A 26,668-nucleotide genomic window follows, 5' to 3' on the forward strand; every position below is an offset into this window, starting at 1 on the left:
GGGGAGGTACTCCTATCACCCCGCCTCAAGTAAAACGACTGACGCTGAGAGACGCAGCGTTACAGCACACGCCAAAAGTGACTACATACGCAGACCTCAAGCGACATCTTACTGACTGCATATATGATTCAGTTCCAGGCGAAGATTACATGATATTATATTCAGTACGTTTAAGGCGAGTTGCCAACTTTTTGGCCACCCTGCCCGAGATGAAGGAACATCTAGACAGAATATATCATTTTATCCGTACTGGGGAGAACCCAGGAAGTATTCACGAAGCTATGGTACACAGGAAAGTCGAGATTCAAGGCATGATTTTGCAATTCTTGATTAACTGTTTAATAAGAGAACAAGATTATCCTGATAAAGACAAAGACGAGATGAAAGCCCTGACTAGGTGGAGTGACAACATAGCCGAGGGAAAACACAAGACACAAGGTAGTATAGAAAGTATGTACAGGAAAATTCGTAAGGAAATTATAAGTATACACCAGAAGGAGGAAGCAATGAGAGCAACCGAGAAAGAGAATGACTCTTCAAGTGAACAGGTAGACAGCGAGAATCCCGCCAGAATAGCGTATGTAGGTAGAACTAGATTTTCCGACAGACATTCACGTCTAGATTACAAGAAAGCTTTTCCTCCTTCCGTACCAGAACAGTGTTCTCTTGAACAAATATTCCAGGCTACAGATAAAATTCTGAAACTACGAATAGGTTATAGTGAACTTAGTACCATGCATGAACAAGAACTAGCCCGATCAGCAGTCCGATGGGTTAGTGATTCTGCCACGTTTCCAGACGAAATAGTGGCTCAAATGTTTCTGAAACTGCCCCCAGCCGAGCAGCGTCTGGTGGGTATGTATATGATCCAGCACCTCATTACACTGTATGAGGATCAGCATTCTGATCCAGGTCCTTTACATGATGTACTGAACGAGTTACTCCTAAACCGATGGAAAGGTCTAGGTACCGATTTAATTAGTGTCATTCTAGAACAGCGCCACAAATACAGAACGTTCCTGAATCCACACTTTGTTCCTGTTCCACCCCCAGTAAGAAAACCGTTCTACATAGACAGACAGAATCCGTTACGAGAAGTACATCCTGTTAAGGGAGCGGGGGGTAATCTCGAACGAGTATTTGTTTACACCCCTATAACGAAAATAGAGCTTCTAGAAATGAAAAAGTTAATACCCTGTCACGATAAAGATCCAGCAGGGTTCCATCGAGAATTAAAGGACATGCTCCGTATGGGAGAATACACGTATCCTGATATCATTAAAATGTTAAAGGTCCTGTTGCCTGCGGGCATATATGAAAAACTCAAAGAAAAAGAATGGGAGGTGGGAGAGAAAAAGATAGATTGGACCGCGTTAGAGACCGAAGATAATGCACGAGTCTCGGGAACTGGTCTTGGGGATAAAGCCAAAGAATTACCCGAACTGTTAATACAGGTCTTGCCAAGATTACTAGCCACGAAAAAGGAAGATTGGGATGCCATCTCAGCCTGTAAACAGAAACAAGATGAAGACACTAGTGATTTTTATTCTAGATTTGAGAAATGTTTCATTATAAATAGCGGCCTGAAAACAAGTAGTGAATCGTATCCACATCTTTTTGTTACCAAACTAGTTGAGAATTCTTTACCGCAAGTTAAAAATAGAGTATTGAAAGTCGAAAGTACCTGGCAAGCTAATACTCCATCACAAATGCTCCAGATGCTACAGTATCACCAGAACAGAATCAGGGAAGAGCAGGAACACGAAAGGAGACGTATGAAAGACACGAAAATGAAAGTACTAGTTGCACAGTCTGTTCCACAAGACAGTCAGAAGAGGGGTCCGAGTCAAACTAGTCATTCTACAGCTCCTGTTAAAGGGACCTGCAATTACTGTAAACAGCCAGGTCATTACATAAACGAATGTGCAGTTCTGAAACACAACATAGCTACAGGTAAGACGAAAGAGAGACCACGTCCTCCTAGACAAGAACATGTTCCGCAGAATGCCCAGCCACCGCAGAACGCACAACAGACAGTTACAGCACCGCAGCCTATAGCTGCCACACAACACGTTACACAGCAGATGTACCAGTACGCACAGTCAGATTATCCAGAATATCAGCAGTATTCATGAAACAGCCTAGAGAGGGAGGTTGGCTTGCCTCTCATCGAGATTCCTGTAGATCAAGAGGGTCCCTATGTACACAGTCAAGTATTAGGGAAAGACAGAAAGTTTCTGATTGATACAGGGGCAAGTAGGACTACCATCAGTCATGACGAGGTTCCAGGGGCTCCACTCTCAGGCTCTAGAAATGTTTCCCTTGGATTTTCAGGAAAGCCTATTGTTAATGAAATATCGAAACCAGTTTCCCTAGAAGTTGGTCCATTGTCCCGAACTACAGACTTGTTACTTACGAAATCATGTCCAGAAAATTTACTAGGTATTAAGACCCTGAAAGAATTAGGAGCAGTTATATGCTGTTCCCCAGAAGGAGTGAGATTGTTTTTACGTGATTTTAAAGGTCATTATGTATTGCGTGATTTTGATCCAAGATTACTGAATGTACCTCAGCATTTATGGGCGCAAGGTCCAACTGATGTAGGTTGTATGCACATTACACCCTATCGTGTCACTCTGAAACCAGGTGTTGTATTGCCACGAATCCGACAGTACAAATTGCCACCTGAGGCTGTAGCAGCCTTATCCAAAATTATTGACGAGCTCATTGCTCAAGGAGTGGTTGTAGAAACTGACTCCAATGTATGTAATTCTCCTATCATTCCGATTCTTAAACGTACTGATCCCAATGCACCTCCAGTTTATCGATTAGTGATCGACCTTTGAGAACTTAATAAATGTATCATACCCCAGTACCCTGTGGTTCCAGATATTTCTTCCCTATTAACTGCCATTGATTCCGAAGCTACGTTCTTTACTGTTATTGATCTCAAGAACGCATTCTTTAGTGTCCCCATTCATCCAGACAGCCAATTCCTTTTCGGTTTCTGTTTAAATGGAAGAAGCTATAAATTCACACGAGCTCCTCAAGGTTTCACAGAAAGTCCTAGCATTTACAGTCAAGCACTTAAAAGACAACTAGACAGTATTCACATGCCAACTGACACTGCCCTGCTCCAGTATGTTGATGATTTATTAATCACAGCCCGTTCTGAACGTGACTGCGAACGTGCGTCACTTACAGTCTTGTATTTCCTGGCCGAGATGGGGCACAAGGTGTCCCCTTTGAAACTGCAATTTTGTGTCCAGCAAGTGGTATACCTTGGACACTTACTGTCCAAGAGGGGTAGGCAGTTGACACCAGACCGTATCCAGTTAATAGCACATCTTCCACAGCCCAAGACTCAGAAGGAGGTACGAGCTTTTATCGGCCTCACTTCTTACTGCAGACAATGGATTCCTCAGTACGCATATCTAGCCAAGCCACTGATACAGTTAATGACACAGGAGGCAGCCACATTGACTGTCCTCCCTTGGACCCAAGAACATACACTTGTTTTCAATGAGTTAAAGAAAGCTTTATGCCAAGCACCTGTTCTAGCGACACCAAACTACAGTAAGCCTTTTACACTTTTTGTCACTGAACGTGATGGTACAGCATTGTCTGTTCTTACACAAGATCAAGCAGGACAACACAAGCCTTGTGCTTATTTTTCTAGCACATTAGATCCAGTAGCCCAGGCTCTGCCTGCGTGCCTCAAGTCAGTTGCAGCCACAGCTCTAGCTATCAGACAAAGTGATTCCATAGTGTTAGGACATTCCCTGACAGTACAAGTTCCACACTCCGTGGAACTTCTCTTGAACCGAACACAGACTCAGCACTTGACAGTTGCACGTTTAACAGGTTATGAACTGACACTGTTTCAGCCACACATAGAAATCAGACGCTGCAACATTTTAAATCCCGCTACACTGTTACCCTCAGTTACTTCAAATCCTGCCACACATGACTGTGTGGAAGTTGTTAACACCATGACAAAGCCAAGACAAGACTTGACAGACATTGCATTATCTGACCCCGACCTGACAGTTTATGTGGATGGTTCATGTATGAGGACAAGTACAGGAGAGTTAGTAGCCGCGTATGCAGTGACTACTGAAACTGAAGTTATAGAAACACATCGTATTGACACCCTGTCTGCTCAAGCAGCAGAGCTCATCGCTCTGACCCAAGCCTGCATACGAGCCAAGAACCTGAAAGTAAACATATATACAGATTCACGTTATGCGTTCGGAGTCGTTCACGACTTTGGAATACTCTGGCAAGAAAGAGGTTTCATGACTTCTCATGGAACCAAGATTCAGCATGGCCCCCTCATTCAAGCTCTGTTAGATGCAATACATTTACCGACAGCTATCGCTATCATGAAGTGCAAAGCACATACGAAAGTCACTGACATCATTTCCCAGGGTAACGACCTGGCAGATCGAACAGCCAAGCTTACAGCTCAGACTCCAGACATTCCAGTTAACACGACACAGACAGACGTTCCAGTTCAGACGACTTGTAGGACAGTTAAGGATCCTACACAAGACGTACTAGATATACAGTCACATGCTACCCCAGAAGAAATCAAGAAATGGTCTGAACAAGGAGGGGTCCAGACAGATCAAGGATGGTTGACGAAGGGAAAAGCCACATGGTTTCTCCCCGACTCTATGGTTCAAGTCATTATTAACACCGCACATAGTCCAGCACACTTAGGAGAAAAAGCCATGTTAGACAGTATTCAGAACCTTTGGTTTAACAAGCATTTACGAGCAGCAGCCAAGCAGAAAGTACGTACCTGCATGATATGTTGTCAGTTCAATCCAGGTAAAGGTGTTCCGGTGGAACAAGGTGGATTCCATCCTCCTGACCACCCTTTTGAAGTCCTCCAGATGGATTATATTCAGATGGATCGATGCCGAGGTTTCAAGTATGTCCTCGTAGTTGTATGCGCTTTGTCCAGATGGACGGAAGCATATCCAGTCCCAGATTACACTGCCGCGACCACTGCCAGGCAGTTGGTTCGTGAGTATTTCCCTCGCTATGGATTACCGAGGGTTGTGTATTCAGACAACGGCCAGCCATTCTCATCCGAACTCATGAAACAAGTATCCCTTCTGTTAGGGTACCAATGGAAGTTCCACTGTGTACGACATCCTGAAGCAGCTGGCCTCGTCGAGAGACATAATCAGACCCTGAAAATCCGCATTGCCAAGGTATGCGCAGAGAAAGGCGTAGATTGGATGGTAGCACTGCCAGTCGCCCTTTTTTACATGAGAATGGTTGCCCACTCCCGTTCAGGTCTGTCCCCTTTCGAGGTAGTTTTCGTCCGTCCCCCAAACATGTGGGGTACACCTAGACCACGTACAATTACCGATGTTGACAGTAATATGCTGACAGATTACCTGGCTTCCTTGATGTCTGCACTACTCTCTTGTCGTTCACAGGTTGCCGCTGCTTTTCCAGACAACACTCAAGTGAAACCGCACGAGGTCATACCAGGCGACCTCGTTCTGATTAGGAACTTTGATCGTTCAAGTCCGCTGGAGCCCCGCTGGAAAGAACCAAAGCTCGTTCTGATGACAACAAGGACTGCAATCAAGGTCGAGGGCCGAAAAGGCTGGTTGCATTCCAGTCACGTTAAACGATTCCATGGACTCCGTCCAAAGACTTTTTTCAAGGACTGCCCCGTTCTCAAGGACTGCCCAGATACTGACTCTAAACTTCCCCTGTCAGAGAAAACTCCACAGCAGGAGTATAAAGAAAAATTAAGGTCTAGTAAGTCAGCCAGTTTAATTGTCTAAGTCCCTCTCGGGTGAAACGGTTAGACAGGTTCCTGACATGTATGAGATAGACCCACATAGTAAGAGAGTTAGTCGAAACTCTAAGAGAATACGTTATCAGAAAAATCTTCGAAGTCGATGCATTGTTACTCTATTAATTATGTTATTTCTGAGTCTTACGATTACAGGCATAAGTTATGTTTTACATATATATTTTTCTCCTATCGTTTCACATGTACATTTTTCCTCTAATGTTACAGTAGAGCACACATTTAGTGAACTGCCTCCTCACGAGTTATCCTATCGTCTTGCCATGCGCAACAATACTTTTATCCGTATGTTACACTATTCACACCAGACTAGCAATGCCACTAATTGTTGGGTGTGTGGTCGACTCCCCCCTTTCCAGACACCGAAGGGAGTTCTGCCACTCTTTCCCTATCCGTTTTCACACAATGGTTCGTGTGGAGCATGGTCCACGTTAACGTCATCCTCAAACGATATGTCCCTTCTGAATAGAACATGTTTCCCAGACAAGGAAGGTCTTTCCCATAGAACAGGGTTAGATCTAGAAAATGAAGTATATGATCTAGGTAATTATTCCTCAAATTTCATGGTTTTGAATGTTCAGTCCGAGACTACTCCAGATTTGCCTGCTATTAAAGTCCTACCAGTGAAATGCGAATTATGTGTCAGAAAGAATGGTTCAGTACATCTAGGACACAGTGATTGTACTACTGTGGTCGAGTATAGTGACAGTGGGAAATCTACTTTCAAAGCCTCACGTCATTCTTATTTTGTATGTGGCCAGACCGCATATGTACGTCTGCCTCTCGATTGGGATGGAACATGTTATATTGCCTTCCTACTGCCACCAGTTTTTCTAGCCCCATCCGATTATCACAGAAATACACATCTAGTACACGTTAGACATAGAAGGGAGATCGAGTCCCCCATTGTCGATCAAACTGAAACTGCCTTAGAACAGTATCAAGACTTCAATAAAGGTTTCTTTTTCTTCATAGGTCCTGTCCAGAATAGTAAGCTAATACGTAGGCTAACCAGAACCCTTGAAGCAGTAGTGAATGAGACTACTTCCGCTCTAGGTAACTTAACTGAAGAACAATCTGCTATGAGATTTGTTGTCCTTCAAAATCGTCTCGTCCTTGACGTCATACTGGCCGATAGGGGCGGAGCTTGTAGAGTCATCGGATCTAGTTGCTACATTTTCATTCCTAATAATGCACCGTCTGTTTATTCAGCTATAACCAGACTTCACAAGATAGCCCATCAGTTACACCAGAATCCAGGCACCTGGACATGGTCCGGTTGGCTCTGGAGTATAATATCTGCCTGGGGATGGAAAGTATTGTCATTCCTGGGTATAGTAGTAATGATCATATTCAGTTGTTGCCTATGTTTACAATGTGGCCCTGCGATTTGCGGCTTATGCGCTACATCTTGTATTCCTAGTCCTAAGTCCCGTTCCAAGAAGATTCGAGACGAGCAAATGATGCTCTATGAACAGATAGATGGTATCATGAATATTGATGTTTCCTGAAGGAAACGTAGGGCACAAGGAGGGAATGAGGAAAATTGAATTTTGCCTTGTCATGTGTGCCTACGTGTTCCCCATCCTATGTTATATGTACATGATCGATATGCATATATCCCCTTATGACCGAATAAAGACGCAATTATAGTTGTGTCCAACGTTAGTATGTCAGTTATCCGGTCCCCGTGAAAGCAACGAGTATTAGGCCTATGTTGCCCACGTTTTACATTATGCACGTTAATTCATCGAACTGTCCCCGTTTCTAGGCCTCAAAGGGCCTGAACACCAGATTCAAACTCCAGTCTCCTGAAACCACTCCGAGGAGCGATGCAGCCCCTCCCGCATCCCTGACTCCTCGCTTACTTCTTGCCGCGCAGCGCGGTGCCCGGCCTGGCTCTGCCTGCCTGTCTGCCAAGAATATATTATGCCTACAGTTATCAGTTCAGCTCTCCGTCTTCACATTCCTAAGCTAACGAACCGCATAAACATCTTCAGCTATAGTCTAGTCTCTCTGTATCCATGCAAGAGAATTACTGAATTAATATCCATAGAAGATTCATAGCACACGCAATACATGAAGAATATATGCATGCACCAGCCTTAGTGTCAAGTAGCCTTTACCCTGATGACTTTTAGATTCTATCAACATGTTCTCCAAACACCAGATACCAGATATGATATAGGTACATGTCGTCCTGACATCCCAGACTTTAGTCTCCTCTTCTAGTGCAGAAGTCAGAGCCCCCAGCTCTCCCTAGTTACACGTCATGGCCCGTTTGCGCGCACCACTAGCTTAAAGGTTCCAGCTGCCCAGGTAGCCCCCTCCATGTATCCACCCATTATGACACTTCTGTGACGTTTTCATCACATGTCTACGTACACGCCTTCTTTGTACGCCCATTTGTTCTTATCTTACGTTTGTCACTTGTTACGCCTACTGTATTCAATGCAATTGTAATGTTTTCCTATATATACTATGTACTGTTAATAAGACGTTGCAGCTGCCATTCCATGCCATTCTATTTCAGGCTGTTCCGATCCTGTCCCTTCCCTTATGCCTGATTAAAGCCTGTTCGACTCAGATACCCCGGATCCTGCCTCTTATTTATTGAGCTATCTGTTTTATTTTATGCATAGAAAAATAGTACAGGTAATTAATTATTTATTTACCACAGGTCTCCCGGCTGAATTTTTAAAAGTTTTTTTTCCTCCTTTTCGGAGTTATTACTTCTCTTAGCGAATTCTATGTTAGCTGGTGGGAAAGTCCCAGACTCATTTAGCATAGGTACGGTGGTGAGTTTTTCCAAGAGAGGGAAAAATCCTAAAGACCCTAATTCATATAGGCCCATTACTCTTTTGAACACTGATTATAAAATTGTTACGAAATTGCTATCTATTCGTTTTAATAACATTGCGGCTGACATCATTTATCCTGATCAAAATGGATTTGTCGCCGGCCGACAATTAGTTACAAACACTCATTTTCTAATTGAAGCTTTAGATTTTTTTATATTAATAAAATTCCCGCGTTAGTCTTATTTTTTGATGCAGAAAAAGCTTTTGATTTAGTTGTCTGGAAAACTTTATTTATAATTTTAACACATTTTGGAATTCCGACACAAATTATCAATTTAATCCAAAATCTGTACACGGGTGCTAAAGCTAATATAATTATTAATTCACTAATGGTCGGCACAGTGGAGGTCCAACGAGGTACAAGGCAAGGCTGTCCCTTTCCCCCATTCTTTTTGCTTTTTTTATTGAACCGCTTGCAGCAGCTATTCGCAGAACAAAGAATATTGCTCCTCCGATTATATTAATGGATAAAATTAAACTTTACGCTGACGATATCATGCTATAAATAAAACCAGATATTCGCTCTCAGACTTCTGCTCTACAACTTTTTGAAGAATTCAAAGCCCTTGGAGGCTATCGGATTAATTAAAAAAAAACTGAAATTTTAGTTTGTGGAGGAGCCGATGTACACCTGCATCCAGAATTGTTAGAATGTATTAATCCGAAACCGAAGAGATATTTAGGGGTTTTCTTTTCAGCCGTTGTTACGGATCTGTATAAACTCAATTTTGATCCTCTTCTACGGAAGGTCCAGTTAATGTTAGAAAATGGAACCCGTTGCCACTCTCCATCATGGGACGGGTGGCGTTGATTAAAATGTCTATTCTCCCGCTTTTTAATTTTCTGTTTTCAACCATTCCTTGTTTTTTCCAAAGTTTTTTTTTTTTTCAAGAACGGAAACGCTATTTTCCAGATTTATATGGGCAAAAAAAAAACGCGTTTGGCAATGCGGACTTTATACACAGACACAGATGTGGGGGGCCTCTCATTACCCAATGTCAGAGATTATTATTGTGCATACTTTGCACAATATATAGATCGATTTAAAAGTGGTTCGCCTAAGCCAAACTTATTTATAAAAAAAAATTCTGATCAAATATGTCTCGAGGCTCAAATTCCTTCTCCTTTACAAATTCCTAAATCCCCAAAGCTTACTCGTTATAAGATAATGAATTGGTTTTTTAAACGCCGGGATAATATTATTAGAAGATATTCTCTCCCTGAGTTTAATTTCAGATCCCCCGTAATGTATGTCTTCTTGTATATAGGTATTAATATAGGATTAGATAATATAAAACTTTGGAATCGCGCCAGGTTCAATTCTTTATCAGATTTCTTAAAAGAGGGGAATTGGATTAACCCCGAAGAAATGCAATATCTAATTAGGGGTAACTTTTTGTTAACGGGATCGTATAATGCGATTTATAAATTTCTGAGACAATTAGACCCATTAGAGATTTGCTCCCCGAATCAATTATGGGAAGATCTGTTTTTGGTCGTGCGGACTAGGAAACCAGGGGAATGGAAGCATTGCTTAATTCAGCAAACCGCGCAGGACTGGAGTCTGAAGGCCATTAAAAAATGGCATGAGCAAGAAAATCATGTTCTTTCAGTCATTACTTGGAACAAACTAAACAGACTGAATTTTGAAGTTTTGCGTGGTTCAAACTGGAGAAGAATGATATTTTTTTCTAAATGGCTTTTATACTACACTCCGGCTGCCACTGCCAAAATGTACAGCAACACCTCTGCTAATTGTTTTAGGTGTCAACACTGTAGTTTAGCGAATTGGTCTCATATTATTGTTTACTGTCCTAAAATTGTACCATTTTGGAACGAGATCTTTCTGTTTTTACAAATTCATTGTGACATCAAGGTGACTTATAATATTAGATTAATGCTGTATGGCTATGATACGGATCTTGAACTTTCAGATTCAATGGTGAAATTGTTGTTTATTATAATGGCAGTGGCAAGGTCTCTGATTTTACAGAACTGGAACTGAGGAGACCAAATGTCTAACTTCAAAGACAAGCCCAGATAGAGGATTAAAGAACGGAGGGAAATTTGCCCCAACATGCCTAGGCCACAAATACCTATGAAAGGAAACCCACAATGCCATTGTGTTTTGAAATGGGATCCCTTTATTGAAACAGCAGAGCCACTCCCAACATGGAAGGAAGGGAAAATGGAACCCTGAGCTATGAGTCTTTCTTTGTTCTTTGGTGGGAGTAAGTGCGCCGGCCTTTGGAGTATTTTAGGTAGAGGGGAAATGAGGAGTTGAGAACTAGGTGACTATTGTGGTTTTCTTTGGTGAAAGGTGCTCCTAGATAGCTTTCTGTGGAAAAATATAATCCCTGAATCTGGGCTATGTTACTTGCTGAAAATGCTGGGTAGAGAAAACAGAGCAATTTTAGTTCGATCTAACCAGGCGTCTTCACCAATCACAGAATAATTTCACCCTTAAAATTGCCATGCACGACTTACTCTCAGGCGAAAGCTGGATGGATCCAAAAAAGAGGGCTTGCATTTTTCTTATTCGAAAAACTCCAACCTGTTTGAAAGGAGCCTCTGCAGGGAATTGTGTCACTCTAACTTGAATCTCTAGGGCAGGGAATCTCCTTCAGGAGCTAGGAGAGATAATCTCCTGCTGACCTCCAAGGACACACGGGTCCAAGTACAAGTTCTGCCAGTAGAGCCTCTTTGTCTAGTTGATCATTTCTCCTATAGCTAGAGAAAGGTCCTGGAGAGAGAAAGTTATCAGTGTCTAGGCCAAATGAGGAAATGAGTTGCGAATTAAAATTTACCCCCTAACATCTGTGAAATTCCTCCCCTGTGTGTGGGGAGCCCAGTAGACAAAGGGTGCTGATGATGGTCCAGGGTGCTCAAAGGAACCAGTTGTAACTTTTATCAAGGGACTATCACTAGATAGACCTTTTGTGAACATTAGGAGACTTTCAGAGCACCAGAAAATAAGTTACAAAAATTTTGTAAAAGTTGTGAATTAGAAAATATCCGTCTTTGAAGAACCGATCCTCCTAGTATATAATGCACAAACAGCAACTACATTTTGACAGTTTGTCCTTCTGAGAGCTTTTGACAGCAAAGTTAGAGTTAACAGCTGAAACATGAAAACATGTATCCAAGTTTGTGAAGTCCTTGCTGGGAATTGTGTTCAACCTTGCCCCATTGAGGATGTTTCACTTCCACAACTATGCTTAAGTAAAATAATTGACTGCAATGAAACCACCAACTTTTAATGACCACAAATCATCTGGGATGGAGCACACATAGTATCTAAGTCTGGCCCACCATACTCACTAGAATAGCATTCAATTTTACTTTCTACTGTATATTATGGATTTTGTTGTATTTCATCAGTAATTCCTGCTCCCCATATACGATGTTCTTAATTGTTGTATAATTTTTTTTATTGCACTCTCCACTTTTGAACTAACTTGGTTTTCAAATTTTAAGTTCTTTCTTTCTTACTTGCAATTTTGGTGTTGTGGCACATATATGATATGAATTTGCCTGAGGAAGTCCTTGCTGTAGGAGCAAAGTTATGAAACAGGTGTCCGGTACTCCTGACAGAAACCAGTTTACCTAATGGAAGCCAAACTGTTTTAATTTTGTAGGGGTTCAGTCATAGCTCACATTAAGGCTATGGCTTGGATCCCTCTTAGCCTAACAATCCAGGTTGTGATTATTGCTCAACAGTTTGGATAATGACCTAAAAGTCCAGCATCTACCAGAAAGCATTCGAAATAAAGACAGAAATGCTCCATACCAGATTAAGAGTTACTTTTTTTTCATTTTCACACTTTTATTATAAGTTGGAGCGTATCTGATGTTTTTGTTCTATTATGGGGATTGATCTGTCGCTTTAATAGGCCTATTATCAGTGGCTAAGAGAACACTGTGTCTGGAGTGAGGGCAATGGTTAAAAAGGAAAGAAAAGAAACCTCAGCTAGAGAATGCTACAGATGTTGTGAGAAAACAAGCCAGATCATTCCGGTGAAGGTGAAGTGGACCCAGAGGATTCCAAATATGTAAACCTGTATTATACTCCTGCTGGCCGGAATAAAAAGCAGCAACTCTGGCCACAGTATATGTTACAGTGAGTTGACAGCACAAATGAAAGAAGAAAAAAATGGGAATATCAGCTACAATCAATGATTGTAGTAGAAAGGAAAGTTGTTTTAGCAGTTCAAGAAAATAAAGTTCCTTTGGCCATGGACGTGTCAAACTCTGCGGTAGTTCATGAACAGAGTATGAGGAAAATGGAGCTCAAGTCTCTCGAGGCTTCAGCACCCAGAGGTCACTGGGTCAGTGGAATTGTGCAATTAGAACACGAGCAGTAAAGAAGTCGAAATGTGACTTTCCCAAACAGATTTTAATCAATTATGTGACTGACAATGACAAAGAAAATGGGTCAAATGTTCTGAATTTTCTTGTTCTATGAACCAGGTTGATGTAGATCTATAGGACTGGGGTTAAAGATTTTGCCTGCTGTAGCGAAGGATACATACTCACTTTGGGGCATATTATCAAGAACGGCGTTAAAATTATCGCCGCTTTAGCGGCAGGAAACTGGCGCTAAATCGGCGATAATGGGCTTGATAATATACCCTTGTGAATTCCCATAGAAGCCCATGTCTGGGGTGAAACTCGGCTTCTATGGGAATTCACAAGGGCATATTATCAAGCCCATTATCGCCGCTTTAGCGGCAGTTTCCTGCCGCTAAAGCGGCGATAATTTTAACGCCGTTCTTGATAATATGCCCCTTTGTAACCAATACAGCATGCACAATACGAAAGTATATGGGAACTTTGGTAAGGCGATTTGAGCTGATAATATGATGCCACTTAGGAAACTCGGCAACAGCTCAAAACAGCCTTACAAGACCAGAGTGAATTGGTTGAATGCTTCTGTGCAAGTATCAGATGTCTAAAAAGCAATAATGCCACTACTTATACTGAACTGTATACATTTGGTAATGAAAGAGCATATTTTAGCAATAATTTTCCAGAGTTATGCCAACATCTATGTGACTCTGAGCTTACTGTCCCCAGAGAGCTTTGGAAAAAGACTGAGCTGTGAATCAGCACTGTGGTTAGCCAGGAACACCCTTGGGTGGACCAAAAAAATAGCAGGTCAGATCTCCACCCTGAAAAGTAGGGCGGCGGGGGGGTGGTAGGAACAAATTTAACAAAACAAAGTTTTCATGTCAGGCCATAAAATATAGAAAGAGGATATCCAGATCTCTAGAGGGAAGGAGGGTGGATGGGAAAAGGGGAGAGGGGGATTTATGTCACTTCTCAAATGAAGGGTTTGCATTCTGGCTGTCTGTAACGAAGGAATGACCAAGAGGACTCATACTATAGGAGGAAGGGTCATCGTAGTGGTAAATATAACAAGCAAGAACAAGTATGGTGCTTGGCCTAGGAAGAGACTTGAGGGGAACAGAGGAGTTAATGAGGCTTCCTTAGTTTCAATACATGGATTGAAAATTAATTAAAATTGTTGGCTATGGTTCTGCTATGCTCGGTCTGTCTGGATTGAATTCAGTGGCTTCTAGGGTCCAGAAAGCTCTTCAGGGAAGTTCTGGAGCTGCTGAACCAGTGCTGATGTTGCACCTAATAAATAGAGAGGGGGAAATAAAGCAGGTAAGGATGTCTTTTTTAGACAGTGGAACTGGACAAAGATAGACCACTAAACCTCAAGATATTCTCAGGAAACCATTTAATTTTGGTGGTTGCGAAAAAAGCCACCTGTTACCCTGAGGCCATGGCACAGAGGGAGTATTTTTACTCAAGTGGATTTCAGCAAAGGGGTAGTTTTGAACAGGGGGCAAACTACATGACTCCAATGGTGGATGAGCACGAAGTATCTCATAAGGTCTCCACTCCATATCATGCCAGACCAACAGACTTTGAAACGATTCAAATAGGCCCTGATATGGAGGATTTACCCACTGGATGAACCACTGAGGAAGAAGTGGGATGTCCTGTTACCATGGCAATTTTTCCCCTAATGGAAGATGCAGCAGAATTAAGTGGGTTTCAGTCCCTTTATGATTCAGTTTGACCAACTACTGAAAGGTCCCTGGAAAGTCATACTAGATGGTTAGAAGAATGCTTCCATGAAATCTACATGAAACATTTTTGACTATGTGCTGTGACTTAGGTCTACTATAGCATGCTACATGAAAAAGGCTAGCACAAAACTGGAGATGATTCAATATCTAATCAAACAGTGAAATAATCAGAATACCACACTTAAGGAATAGCAGCTATGATACAAGGTCAGGGTGTTGGACCATGTGGAGCCCTGTACCCTCCAATAAAAAGGAGCAGTCTCTTTGGAAGCCTGGGAACTTGCAGAAAGCAAGTAAGCCTGTTGATCAACAAAGTGGGGCTTTTTAAAAATAAATAAATAAATACAATAAAAAGAGTAAGATGATCAAAGATCCAAGATGACCAATAGATGAGGTGCTCCAGCCGGGAACTCCCCGGCTAGGAATTGCCTTTTTGGCATAAATCCCCTGGAATCTTCCCCCTCCATGGACCTTTTTCACTCACCTGGGCTTCCGATGACTGCGGTCCTCATATTTCGCCTATTTCCCAGGTCTTAACTTCGAGACCTGCCTCTTTATCTCTGTGGAACCGTTTGTTTGCTGCAGACCCTGGAGACCTAGCACTGTGACCGATGCCTGTTGAGCTACCTTGGTAGCTATAGAAGAGACTGGCTGCGGTTCTCGTCCTAGGCCGTCACCTACCCAGCCGGACATTGGGTGCGCTTTCCTTCATCTCAAGTCTCCTTTTTGACCCGCCTACCGATGACGCACCGAAGATCTGCAAATGACAGTTGCAAGTCTGAGATGCCGACGTCTGAAAGAGATGCCTGGGTGGCTATGGAGGAGATGGCTGGAAATCTACCCTCCGGCAGCCTTCTGCCTTTCCCTGGTTTAACCTCAGTGGCCTGACCCCCTGCTTCGCCTTCCTGATTAGCCATTGGGACAAGCGAGTGTTTGTTTCCCCCAGCATGGGTGCAGCTGAGGGAGTCCTGCGGCACTACGATCTAATCACCCCAAAGCTTGTTTTTAATTCTCGAGTCGGGGAAATGAGCTCCCTCCTGGGCCCCGCTACTGCCTTCCGGACAGGAAAAAAACTGGAACACGGTATTTATCATTGCTTGGCGTCCATGCAGCCCTGCTCCTACGGTAGGTTCTCAATATTGGCTTTTCGTTCGGACTTTGTCTTCAAACAACTACCGTCATATTGTTTACTAAAGTTGTTGGAGTCCTTGTCACGGATCCTCCATCTTGTGGCTCACAACAGTCCCCCTGACTGATTCATACCGCGGGTCAGGGACCTGTGCTGCAGAAGTGACCTTTGCTTTATGTCGACCCCCTCCGAGTCTGCTACACCCCTTTCTTCTTGTTTGGTCCTGTGAAGCACAGTTCCGCTCCCTCCTTTTCTAATTTGCTACCCCCCTCAGTGACGAAGAAGGCCGGCACTGGCTGTTGTTTATCCCTGGACCCTCTCCGGTTTGTTTGACTCACTTATCTGACTTTTGTTGGTACCCATTGAAGTTCTCTTCTCCATGTCCTATCTCCCTACGAAAGTGTCAGGGATATGGATTTATTGGGTTGGTCTGACGTGCTCTAAATAAAAGGTTTTATTAAACTTACCTTCTTGGAGTGCTACTTCAAAGCTCTGGTCTTTTTTGAGGAATATATATATATATAGACCAACCCAATAAATCCATATCCCTGACACTTTTCGGTGCCTCAAGCACCTTATTCATAGGGCGGCAAGTTGATAAAACATGGAATGGACTGCCACAATGTATACCCTTTTGGCACTCGCTTTCCAGTAAGCGGCATGCCGGGTGTAGAAGTCCCAATTCCTCTGTTTTGGTATGGCCATGATTTTCAACAACACTGTTTATTCTGCCAATCAATAATGTTTTACAGCCCTCTGGTAGGCCTCAGGTCAAATCCCTGCTTTCAATTGTAAATACCTTCATGTACATATATTACCTACTGGCAGTTGCCAGTAGGTAGTTATAGTTAGGACCTAGTTTCCATAGGAAATGCGTTTTTTCTTTTCCCATTAACTTTGGCGCTGGATGATGAATCTTCTCGAAATTTTCCAAAAAAGTGTCCAGCTCTGGTCAGCCTCTGTCTTGAAAGTTTCGGGGTGATTCGTCAAGTGGGGGCTGAGAAAAAAGGGGGGTCCCAAAACTCGTTTCCCCATGTTAATTTCCATTGGAAACTTTAAGCTACAGCCCGAACTTCTGAACGGAATTACACCAAATTTGGCAACAAGATAGCCCTTGCTTCAGAAAGAGCGCTTTTTTTTGTTAAATGGTGTAAATCCGTTCAGTAGATGTTGAGAAGTTAGAAAAAGAAAGTTTTGATATCTGAGAACAGAGGAGGGTTTGCGCACCCTACGTGGCACGAGGTTCACTCTGATTGGCTGCCAACACTCCAAACCAGGAAGTGTTGGCAGCCATCTTGTGACTCGGTAGAACCAAGTGACAAGAAAAAGGGGAAAAAAGGTTAAAAAAGACAAGAAACGGGGGCAGGGAAGAAACAACCCCCCAGGCCTGCTCAGGGTGTCCCACAAGGCCCAAAAAAGCATTAAAAAAAAATTGGCAGAATTCGTGCTGGATGCGGGACACCTGCCAAAAATTTCAAAAAACGAAGCGCAGGCTTAAGAAAAATACAAGTGTGGGGGAGGGGGCAAGAGACATTATATATCTCTTATCTGGATCACTGACTCATCTTCAACATTCAGAAAAATACTCTAGACTATCTCTAGCAGGAATTTAAAGTTAGCAACCAGCGCTATATGGTTTCCTCTGCTGGACTAATGACTACAAAAGAAAAACGTCCTGTTTTGTGAAGTGCTCATTAACCTTTTACAGTTCAGCAGTATCTCTGACCATTTAAAATAGTACAGTTTAAGTGTTATATAAAATATATGAATCGTGAGAAACAACAAATGCATGTAAATACTCACTTGATTGGCTTGCTTGGAGCAAAAATAATGTTGAAGATCAACGTAACTATTCCAGAGTGTGCGTCCCGCTCTTTTCTCACAAAGCCAATTGCCAGGGAAGACTCCAGCTGAGATTTCACTTGTTCGGATTCATATTGTATCTCATACAGAAATTCCTCGGTTGTAGAAAAACCTAAAGAAAATCCAAGTAAAATAGTTAAAATAAGGCAGATTGAACATCTGTTTCTATTGCTGTGCATTGCAGTGCTTACAGAATGTATGTCAAGGACTTGAATGAACAGGAAAACCACATTGTCTAGAGTAACATATGGCTTGTGTGATAGTACTGAATTAGCAATTATAAAATTGACACTGCATTATGGATTTTATCTGTACATATTTCATACAAATACTGCATTTAGGTTTTTTTCAATTTTCTATACAATATTTGTAATAGTTTAAACTTAAAAGGAGACTCTGCCCCATCCAGAATGGTACTAGGGTGGAGTAAACATCCTTGGGACTAGGGAATGGTGAGAATGAGCAGCTATATTCTGCTGGGTGTTTCATGGAAAACGAATGAGTATTTCATACCATAGGCTCTGCAGTTGAATGTACATAAATCCGAAATTCTGCATGTGTGAGCACGTGCACTGCTACAGAGATCAGAATCTCTACTAAATTTCACCCAGAAGAAATGCTCATAAATGGTCTAGGAAAGGTGAAAGGGCTGATAAATATTCTGAAGAAGCACCCTGTTAGGACTTCTGCCCACTTTACAGAATAGCACAATATTTCCGCAAGCCCTACTCTGGGGTCTGTCCTTGTTAATTTCGGATGCCATAAGTCACGTAACCATGGTTTATAGTACTCGTCACAGCTAGAAGGAGGCTAACACAAGCGCACAGTCCAGTATGTTAAGCAAATGTATAATCCTCCACCAATGATTTGGTGTACAACACTTAACACACATAAAATAACCTGTGGCTTTCCTAAAATATCTGATTGGCCTTCACTACATTTAAATGCCATGTGGTTTAACTAGCCATGTTAAACATCAATGCTGTAGTTCCTACAGAATTCCAATATCCTAGCTGGAGCAAGAGGAAAAACGTTCACATCCCTTTCATCTGGCTCCAGCTGTGCAATTGCAATACAGTCTCAGGGCTAGAGACTGCAACTTCCACAGTTACCATTTAAAAGTATCCAGTACCTGTTAAAAGTAGTACTCTTTTCTTGCACACCTCGACTCAGGATTGAGATTCATATTTGGCTGTGTATGTTTGAAAAAACAAACATCATTAAAACATTGGAGCCTGTTCATAAAGGTGAACTTACACGTGAGTAAAACTACACATGTAAGTTTACATTTATACTTTTGAGTAACATTATTACTTTTGTCTATTCATATATCCACCCCCTGAAAATTAAATATATTCATATTTTTAAAAAGTTTAAATAATTTAATTTACCATTATGTCAGTTTGGGTTTTATTTTAAGCCTCTACCCCATTGCTTTTCATTGCAGTACTCCTAAACCTATGACAACATGCAAATTGTGAACAAGCCCGTTAGGTTCAAGAATAAATGTCGAATCATATTTTATTTATCTAAAAAGTAAAAAACAAATGGTTGGTGCACTCCATGTAAACTCTGATTTCACATAGTAGCCAGTACAGTAAATTTTTTATGGTGAATATTTGCCAGTTCATCTGAGGAATCATAGCTCCTCTATGCACTTCTAGCGTATAGGACGGTGTGCCAATTTTAATGTAGAAATTATTAGCTTATTAGGGTTGTGATATTGCAGCAGATAGCACTGCGATGGTATTTGCACTCAGTGAGAATACAACTACAACAGAGTATTCTTTGCTAAGCAAATTACATAAAAAACGATCAGGAAAATGATTTTTTATTTAAAACTTTAAAGATCTCCATGCTAGTTTGTAACGTATCAAGAAAACCACGTGGAACCAATTAAGTATTCTAAATCCAGAGGTCACTGACTTTTGGCTCAGTTTGTCCTATACAAATACCGCATACAGGCGAGGAGATGTCACAGTCAAAAATGTCACAGGCGTAATTTAAATGATCTCTTGATAACTTAAAAGATCCTCAATCACGTTAGTTTATGTTGTAGAAATGGACGTGTCTTTGGAGAAACACATTTCGAAGAGGAACACACTTATTTGGATTAACAATGAGGCATCACTGTAAATATAGTCATTTCAAACAACAGAATAGTTTTCAGGCACGTGACTAAGTGGTTATCAAACGTGTGGATATGTATTTACTGAAACAGGACTTAATCTAGACTGGATTCTGTCATTCACCAATGTAACCCATTGCTGTGGTGCTCTTTGTTTGAATACTATCTACCTGCAAATAGAGAAAAGAAATCCTTGGGTCTAAGGCCAAGACCATACAAGAAAAGAGACAGCAAATATTCTCTCTGAGTGCTTCTGAGGGAGTTCCTTAATTAGGCCGAAATTCCATCACCCACCGAAGTGGCATGCTTCATCCTCTGGGATACTCCTCTTGACGGGGATGCCTAGACCTGCCAAGGGCTACAACCCCCTCACTGTGAGGGGGGAGTTCAGGGATGTTTTTGTTCCTACTCTGTAAAGGATATACTAAATCCTGCACATGAGAAGGCACTAAACTAGTTGGGTTTCGGCGCAGTGCAAAAAAAAACAATTTGAAAAGTGAGGAAAGTGATGCTAAAAATTAGCTACCAGGAGCAATAGAAATTTATTGACTCATTCCTATTGCCAGGATTAAAAACAGATAGACAGAAAAACAGGAGTACACCCGTTAACCCAGTCGAGACCCAGGTAAAGTATGCATATAAAACAGGAGGTGTTCATTAACCTTATTCCCCAAAAAATATTAAGGGATGGAGTTCCCTTATGGCAGCCACTTCAAGGGGAACTAAGGATAAACCAAGAAAAAGAAGAAAAGGGATGGGGTCACCATAGAGTGTAACAAAAAATTGATGCACTTAAATGATCTGAATACATAGTGTCTGACATGAATTAAAGAGATGTCTGTATGCCCAATCTGCTGAATGATGTCCGATTAATGATGTTTCTCAATGGACTTCAATTAATGTATTTTGAATAATTAAATTTCTCTATGTCATGTATCTTCAGTGTCAGTGTGTATGATGTCTTAATCTGGGCCATATTGGTAGAAGGTAAAAGGTACAAAATGGCTGAATAGTGTTAGTTATTGGTACCCCTTATTAATCTTGTATTGGTTCTGATGGAAAGTTGAATTATTTGTGTTATTTCCCATGAGGGTCCAGCTATAGATACAGGGGGAAAATTTGCATTAGTTCAAGGAACTCCAAGGTCTCTCGTTGTTGAGCGCAAGTTTGTCAGTTGTTGACTTCGAACCCCATCTTTTTTCTTTCTCGAATAGTTTTTTCTTCAGAATTGGGCTCTCAGGTAGTTTCTAGTGTGATCCACTCCATCTCATTTGGATGATGGCCTTTTTTCAAAAAGTTAGTGGTTAATTTAGGGCCTCATTACGATGTCTGTCAGAAAGCATGCCGACCGACTCCTTGTCGGAACCAATCCTGACCGACTCAGGTTCGGAGAGTCCGACCGACCGACTGATTGCGATGTTTCCGAACACCATTTGGTCAGACTCCCCTTGACTTTAATGAGAGCCTGTGTTTCGACCGACAACACAGGCTCCCTTTGAAAAAATGGGTGGTTGCAGATAACCTTGCACCCTGTGGTGGGCACCCCATGTTGCCTGCCACACTGTGCATGGTTGAAAAGAAGGGTACCATGGGTACCCACAAGGGCCCCAACCAGAGGCCTCCAGGTGAAGGGAAGCCTGCTATGGGCCCCCAAAGTCAGTTTCCGTCAGCCATCCATGTCAGACAGGCCGATTGGGAAAGGCTGTCAGAATCCGACATCATAATGCGTTGGTCGGAAATGCGGTCCATAGACCTGTATGATTCGGCTCCGGCCGATTCTGAGTCTCCGAATGCCGGTCAGAACCGAGCCAGAAAGAAAAAACGGTTACCTTCTTTTAGATTGTCTGTTAGATTAGACAGGGTAAACCTCACTTTGGACATAGCTACTAAAGATAAAATCCTCTTTTACAAGATGGTAACTCCAGATTGGTCCAGATTGGCTGTTTGAACGAGCCTAGGTTGGTAGTCCACATCCCCCTCCGAAACCCAGAAAAGTTGGCTAACTACATCTTGAATACCTTTTTTAAAAACATAGTGAATCAACTCTTAATTCACAGTTTGGCGACAGTTTGGCACATGCAGAAGTTAAATGAATAGTCTGCCTTTGAGTGAGAAGCAGGCAGCAGGCCTCTGTCAGCACAAACCGATATAGATGCCATCCTGAAGGTAGAAGACGGGCTGTATAACTTTAACTATGTATCTTTGTTGATTATCATTCTCCAGATTAATTCTCCATAGGACAGAAACAGACCTCTGCTCCCTATGAAGCCCTGGTTGTCCCTAAACAGGACAAGGCACTTTCTCACACCCTTCACTAAGGGCGCATGTGTTTGAGGTTTGCTGCGCATTGATTACTTTATTTGGCACTATATATTCGGTATTGGGTCTTCCCGGTGGCATGGGTCTTGTATTAGTTCACATAACTGCATGATGAGCTACAATTCAAAATGAAGCTATAGGCTGCCATTAGAATTCATGTTTATTTGTCCTTTACCAGGTATTCTTTACAACAGAATATCATGTGAGGTATTCTCCCTTGTTTTGACTATGTTTATTGTGAACAATGCTGTAAGACACAGTGATTGCTGACACTCACAAGATCAGATTAGGGCTTTTCAAAGTTCCTGATGAAAGCCATCGACCCTACTGGGCCCTTGGAGGCAAGAAACATGTTGGCTGTTTAGGATTCAACAGATCATAGTGCCTAGGGAAAGATTTTTTTTTTTTAATCTTACCATGGAATCCACATGTTTAATACATTTCTAAACACGGATTGCCATAGGTAATTTTGATCACCTAAAGTCAATTTGCCCTATCTACTGACCATCTACCTTCTGGGTAACAAGAGGCAATTTCTCACTTTAGGGCAGTTAATGAAGCTATTCTTGCTTCTTAAAATTGGGATAAAAGATCTCTAAAAAAAGAGCTAGAAGGGATGCCCGTCAGATTTTGCCCCCCGCCCTGACAAGGAGCAGATCCAAATGATAAAACATGCCACACGGGTGGGTGAAGGACCCTGTATTTTCAAAGGGGATGCCCCCTAATTAGGAAACACTGTTGTTCAATATCGGACATTAGTCTAGTAAACACTGGCAGTGATACTCTTCCGGAGCGTCAAACTTTTATTATAGATTTCAAGATTTGAAAGGATATATGATGACCAACCAACCTCTCTTCCCACCCTGGATGTATATGATTGCTTTTCTGTCAGCCAGCAACTCTTTGTTATGGTTGAAATATTTAAAAAAATATTCTTAAAGAAATGTAGATAATTTTATTTAGCATAATCAATAAAAAGTCACTAAATGATTACTTATTACAAATACGATCTATAACTTCTACCTGCAATCCATGTCTAAAAACACCTCCTGACCATTTTATTTTTCCAACTTAATTTTGGTTTTATTGGGTACAGGGAGGAGGTACACACATTTATGCATCACTGTATCATTTGACATACTGCGTATTGAACATACAATGCAAGTCATTAAGACCTCAGCAATCACCAGCACATAGGTTAGCCACTTTTTTCCTGGTTATTCCGCCCAGGCCTCCACTTCCCTGGTTCAGCAGAAGTCTCCTCATTCATTTGTTCCCTCTGTCCTCTGCTGCTATGGCATCTGTCCAGTTTGTAGCCTCTGGGGAGGACATTGAGCATATGCCCAAGATGCACAAAGCTCTAGACACTGTCTTTTGGACTCCCCATATCCTCTGCTCTCATTTTAGGTAAGTGACAAATGGGGCAGTTATAACAAGGGTTAAGACCCAATATGGGATCAGGATCTGTTGCCCCATCATAGGGTTATAGGTCTATAAGGTATATAAAATAGTGAGAAAATTATCAATAGCAGTGGCAGGCTCATAGGTCAAGTATAGGTACCTCTACCTCTAAACATCAGTTCTCATAGATACGTTCTGTCCTGTGCAGTAAAGCTGATCAGTTAGTTTGTGATCTTTCTGGTGTCTACCCTAGAGAAGTTGTCTCTCAGTTGAAAGTCACTTATAATTAGACTTTGTCTTCCGATGTAGGTGGGTGCTGTTCTCGATCCTCTTGGAGATGTTAAAGGTGGGCCTTCTTGCGGGTAGTGGTTGCAGTCTGGAAGCGCCAGCTTCAGCCTTGATCCGCCAATCTAGTGTTATCTGAATTCTGGGATTCCCCCCACTTCAGCTGGAGACAACAGACCTAGGGCCTCTCGGACCTCATCAAGGGTGTGCACCGCATATTGCCCATCCTTGAAGGTAAAGAGAAGGTGGTTTGGGAATTCCCATCTGTAGGCGATCTTTTCCTTTTGCAGCTTCTGAGTTATTTCATGGAGTTCCCTCCACCATGCCAGCGTTTGGGTCGAAACGTTCAGAAAAAGCAGTAAGGTGTCCCCCTTGTAAACTACGGGATCCTGTAGATCCTGTTGTTGGGCTCTTTGTAAAATGTTTTCTTTTTGCTAAAGGTAGTTAACCTTGTGAGGACATCCGGGAGGAGATTTTTCTGCTGTTGGTAGGTGTAGTAGACCCTATAAGTTTGATAAAGAAGGGCTTGATCGCCCCCTGACTGGTCGAGGAAGTGGGCAAAAAGTTTTAGGACATCAGCTTCCAATTTCACTGTCGGCATAGTCAATGTGATATTTCATTCTTTACACGACATTCCACTTCAGAAGCGCAGAGCCATGCAAGACACTGACCACTGGTACACAAAACTAGGGCCCTAAAAGGGAGTCCCTTACTCTAGAAGTCAGTTTTGCAGAACGGGGAGGATGGGCGGGGCGGTAAGAAATCTATAATTAATATATGTCCTACAGATATATTATTACCGAAGGTAAGTAACTTGTTCATCTGAAAGAGGCTATTAGTTATAGATTCCTTACCTTAGAATAGATACCCCCATCACTACCAACCGTGGAAATGGTTGTGCAAACTAAGTTCACATCAGAAAGTTCTGGAGAACTGAACGGCCAAAGAAGCCGGCTCTCCGGACTTGGCTATCCAGGCAGTAATGTTCAGTGAACGTGTGAAAAGATGCCCACGTGGCTGCCTGGAAGATGTCATTAAGGCGGTCTCCACATCCTAAAGCAGTAGTGGCCGCCGTCGCCCTGGTAGAATGGGTGCACAACCCTACTGGAGGTTGTTTTTTTGCCAAGGAATAACACATTTTAAAGCAAAGAACAACCCATCAAGAAATGGTCAGTTTGTGCACGGACCGACCTTTCTTGGCACCCACATCGTCAACAAAGAGCTAATCATCCACTCGAAATAGTTTTGTGCGATCCAGATAAAATGATAGGGCACATTTTGGATCCAGACGGTGGAGCCTCTCTTCCTCTTTAGGAGGATGCGGGGAGGGAAGAAGGTGGGCAAAGGGATGGTCTGTCCTATGTGGAAAGAGGTAACCATTTTGGGAAGAAAAAAGGGTCTAGTTCGAAGGATAACCATGTCCGGATGAACAGCAAGGAAAAGAGGTGTAGAAGAAAGAGCCTGGAGCTCACTCACCCTAAGAGCAGAGGTGATGGCAACCAGAAAAGCAGTCTTTAAGGTAAAGAGTCTAAGAGGTCAATTAAGTAGTGGCTTGAAAGAAGCACACATAAGGTAAGTCAGAACAAAGTTCAAGTCCCACTGGGGTATTGCAAAAGGCATAGGAGGAAACAGGTAAGTAATGCCCTTAAGGAAACAATTTACAATAGGGGACATGAAAAGAGAAGGTTGATCAGGAAGGCAAAGAAAGGCCAAAATAACCGAAAGATAGCCCTTAAGGGAGCCCTGAGCAGAGCCCTGCTGGCCAAAGAAAGCAGGAAGAGGAGAACCTCAGCAAAGGATGCCGAAAGGGGATCCACAGCCTTTGCTGAGCACCAAGCCACAAATTTGTTCCATCTACAGGCGTATACTGTTTTAGTAGAGGGACGCCTGGCTGCCAAGATAACATTACAGACTTCAGGAGGAAGGTCGAAGGCTGTCAACTGTTGTTGCTCAATCTCCACACAGGGAGGTGGAGGCAGGACAGGTTCGGGTGGAGAACCGTCCCCTGCTGCTGCGACAGAAGATCCTCCCGAAGGGGCACTCTTAGTGGAGGATCGATGGACACCAGACTCTTCGTGCCCAGTCTGGAGACACAAGAATGACTAGGGCCCAGTCTTGCTTGATCTTCTTCAGCACTCTGGGCAGAAGTGGTATAGGCAGAAAGGCGTATAGAAGACCGCAACTCCACTCGCGACAAAAAGCGTTGCCTAGCGAGTGTTGCCTTTGAAATTCCAATGCGCAGAACTGCTGACATTGTGCATTCTCTTCGGTGGCAAAGAGATTTAACCAAGGCTCTCCCCACTGCTGAAAGAGACCTTGCACCACCTCCAAGTGAAGACACCATTCATGATCCATCAAGCACCGGCGGCTGAGCTCGTCCGCCCTGGCAATCAGGGAACCTGCCAGGTGTTGAACCGCCACTTCCAGAGAGACGAAGGGCCTCCTCAAAGAGGGTCAGCGACCCCACTACACCCTGTTTCTTCCAACACAACATGGCTGAAGTGTTGTCTGGGAACACCTGCACTACTCTTCCTTTGACAGAAGGAAGGAATGCCTTCATTGCTAGACGAATCGCCCGGAGCTCCAGAAGGTTGATGTGAAGCCCGGACTCCGCCGGAGACCAGAGGCCTCTGATCTCCACCTCTCCCATGTGGCTTCCCCATCCTATGAGTGAGGCATCTGTCACCACTGTGAACTATGGTTGGGGAAGGGTGAGGGATCTGCCATTGACCCCATTCC

At 42.6% G+C, this 26,668-nt stretch overlaps 1 protein-coding gene across 1 annotated transcript in view; it reads right to left on the bottom strand.

The window, feature by feature from the left end:
• CFAP47 (cilia and flagella associated protein 47) overlaps positions 1-26,668 on the bottom strand; it is a 2,858,849-nt gene that overhangs the window by 394,606 nt on the left and 2,437,575 nt on the right. Inside the window, exon 61 of the mRNA XM_078657910.1 lies at positions 17,737-17,908. Coding sequence (XP_078514036.1) covers positions 17,737-17,908 — 172 coding nt within the window. The remainder of the gene's footprint in view (positions 1-17,736; positions 17,909-26,668) is intronic.

Source organism: Lissotriton helveticus, chromosome 8 (genome assembly GCF_964261635.1).
Source record: "Lissotriton helveticus chromosome 8, aLisHel1.1, whole genome shotgun sequence".
Lineage (NCBI taxonomy): Eukaryota > Metazoa > Chordata > Amphibia > Caudata > Salamandridae > Lissotriton > Lissotriton helveticus.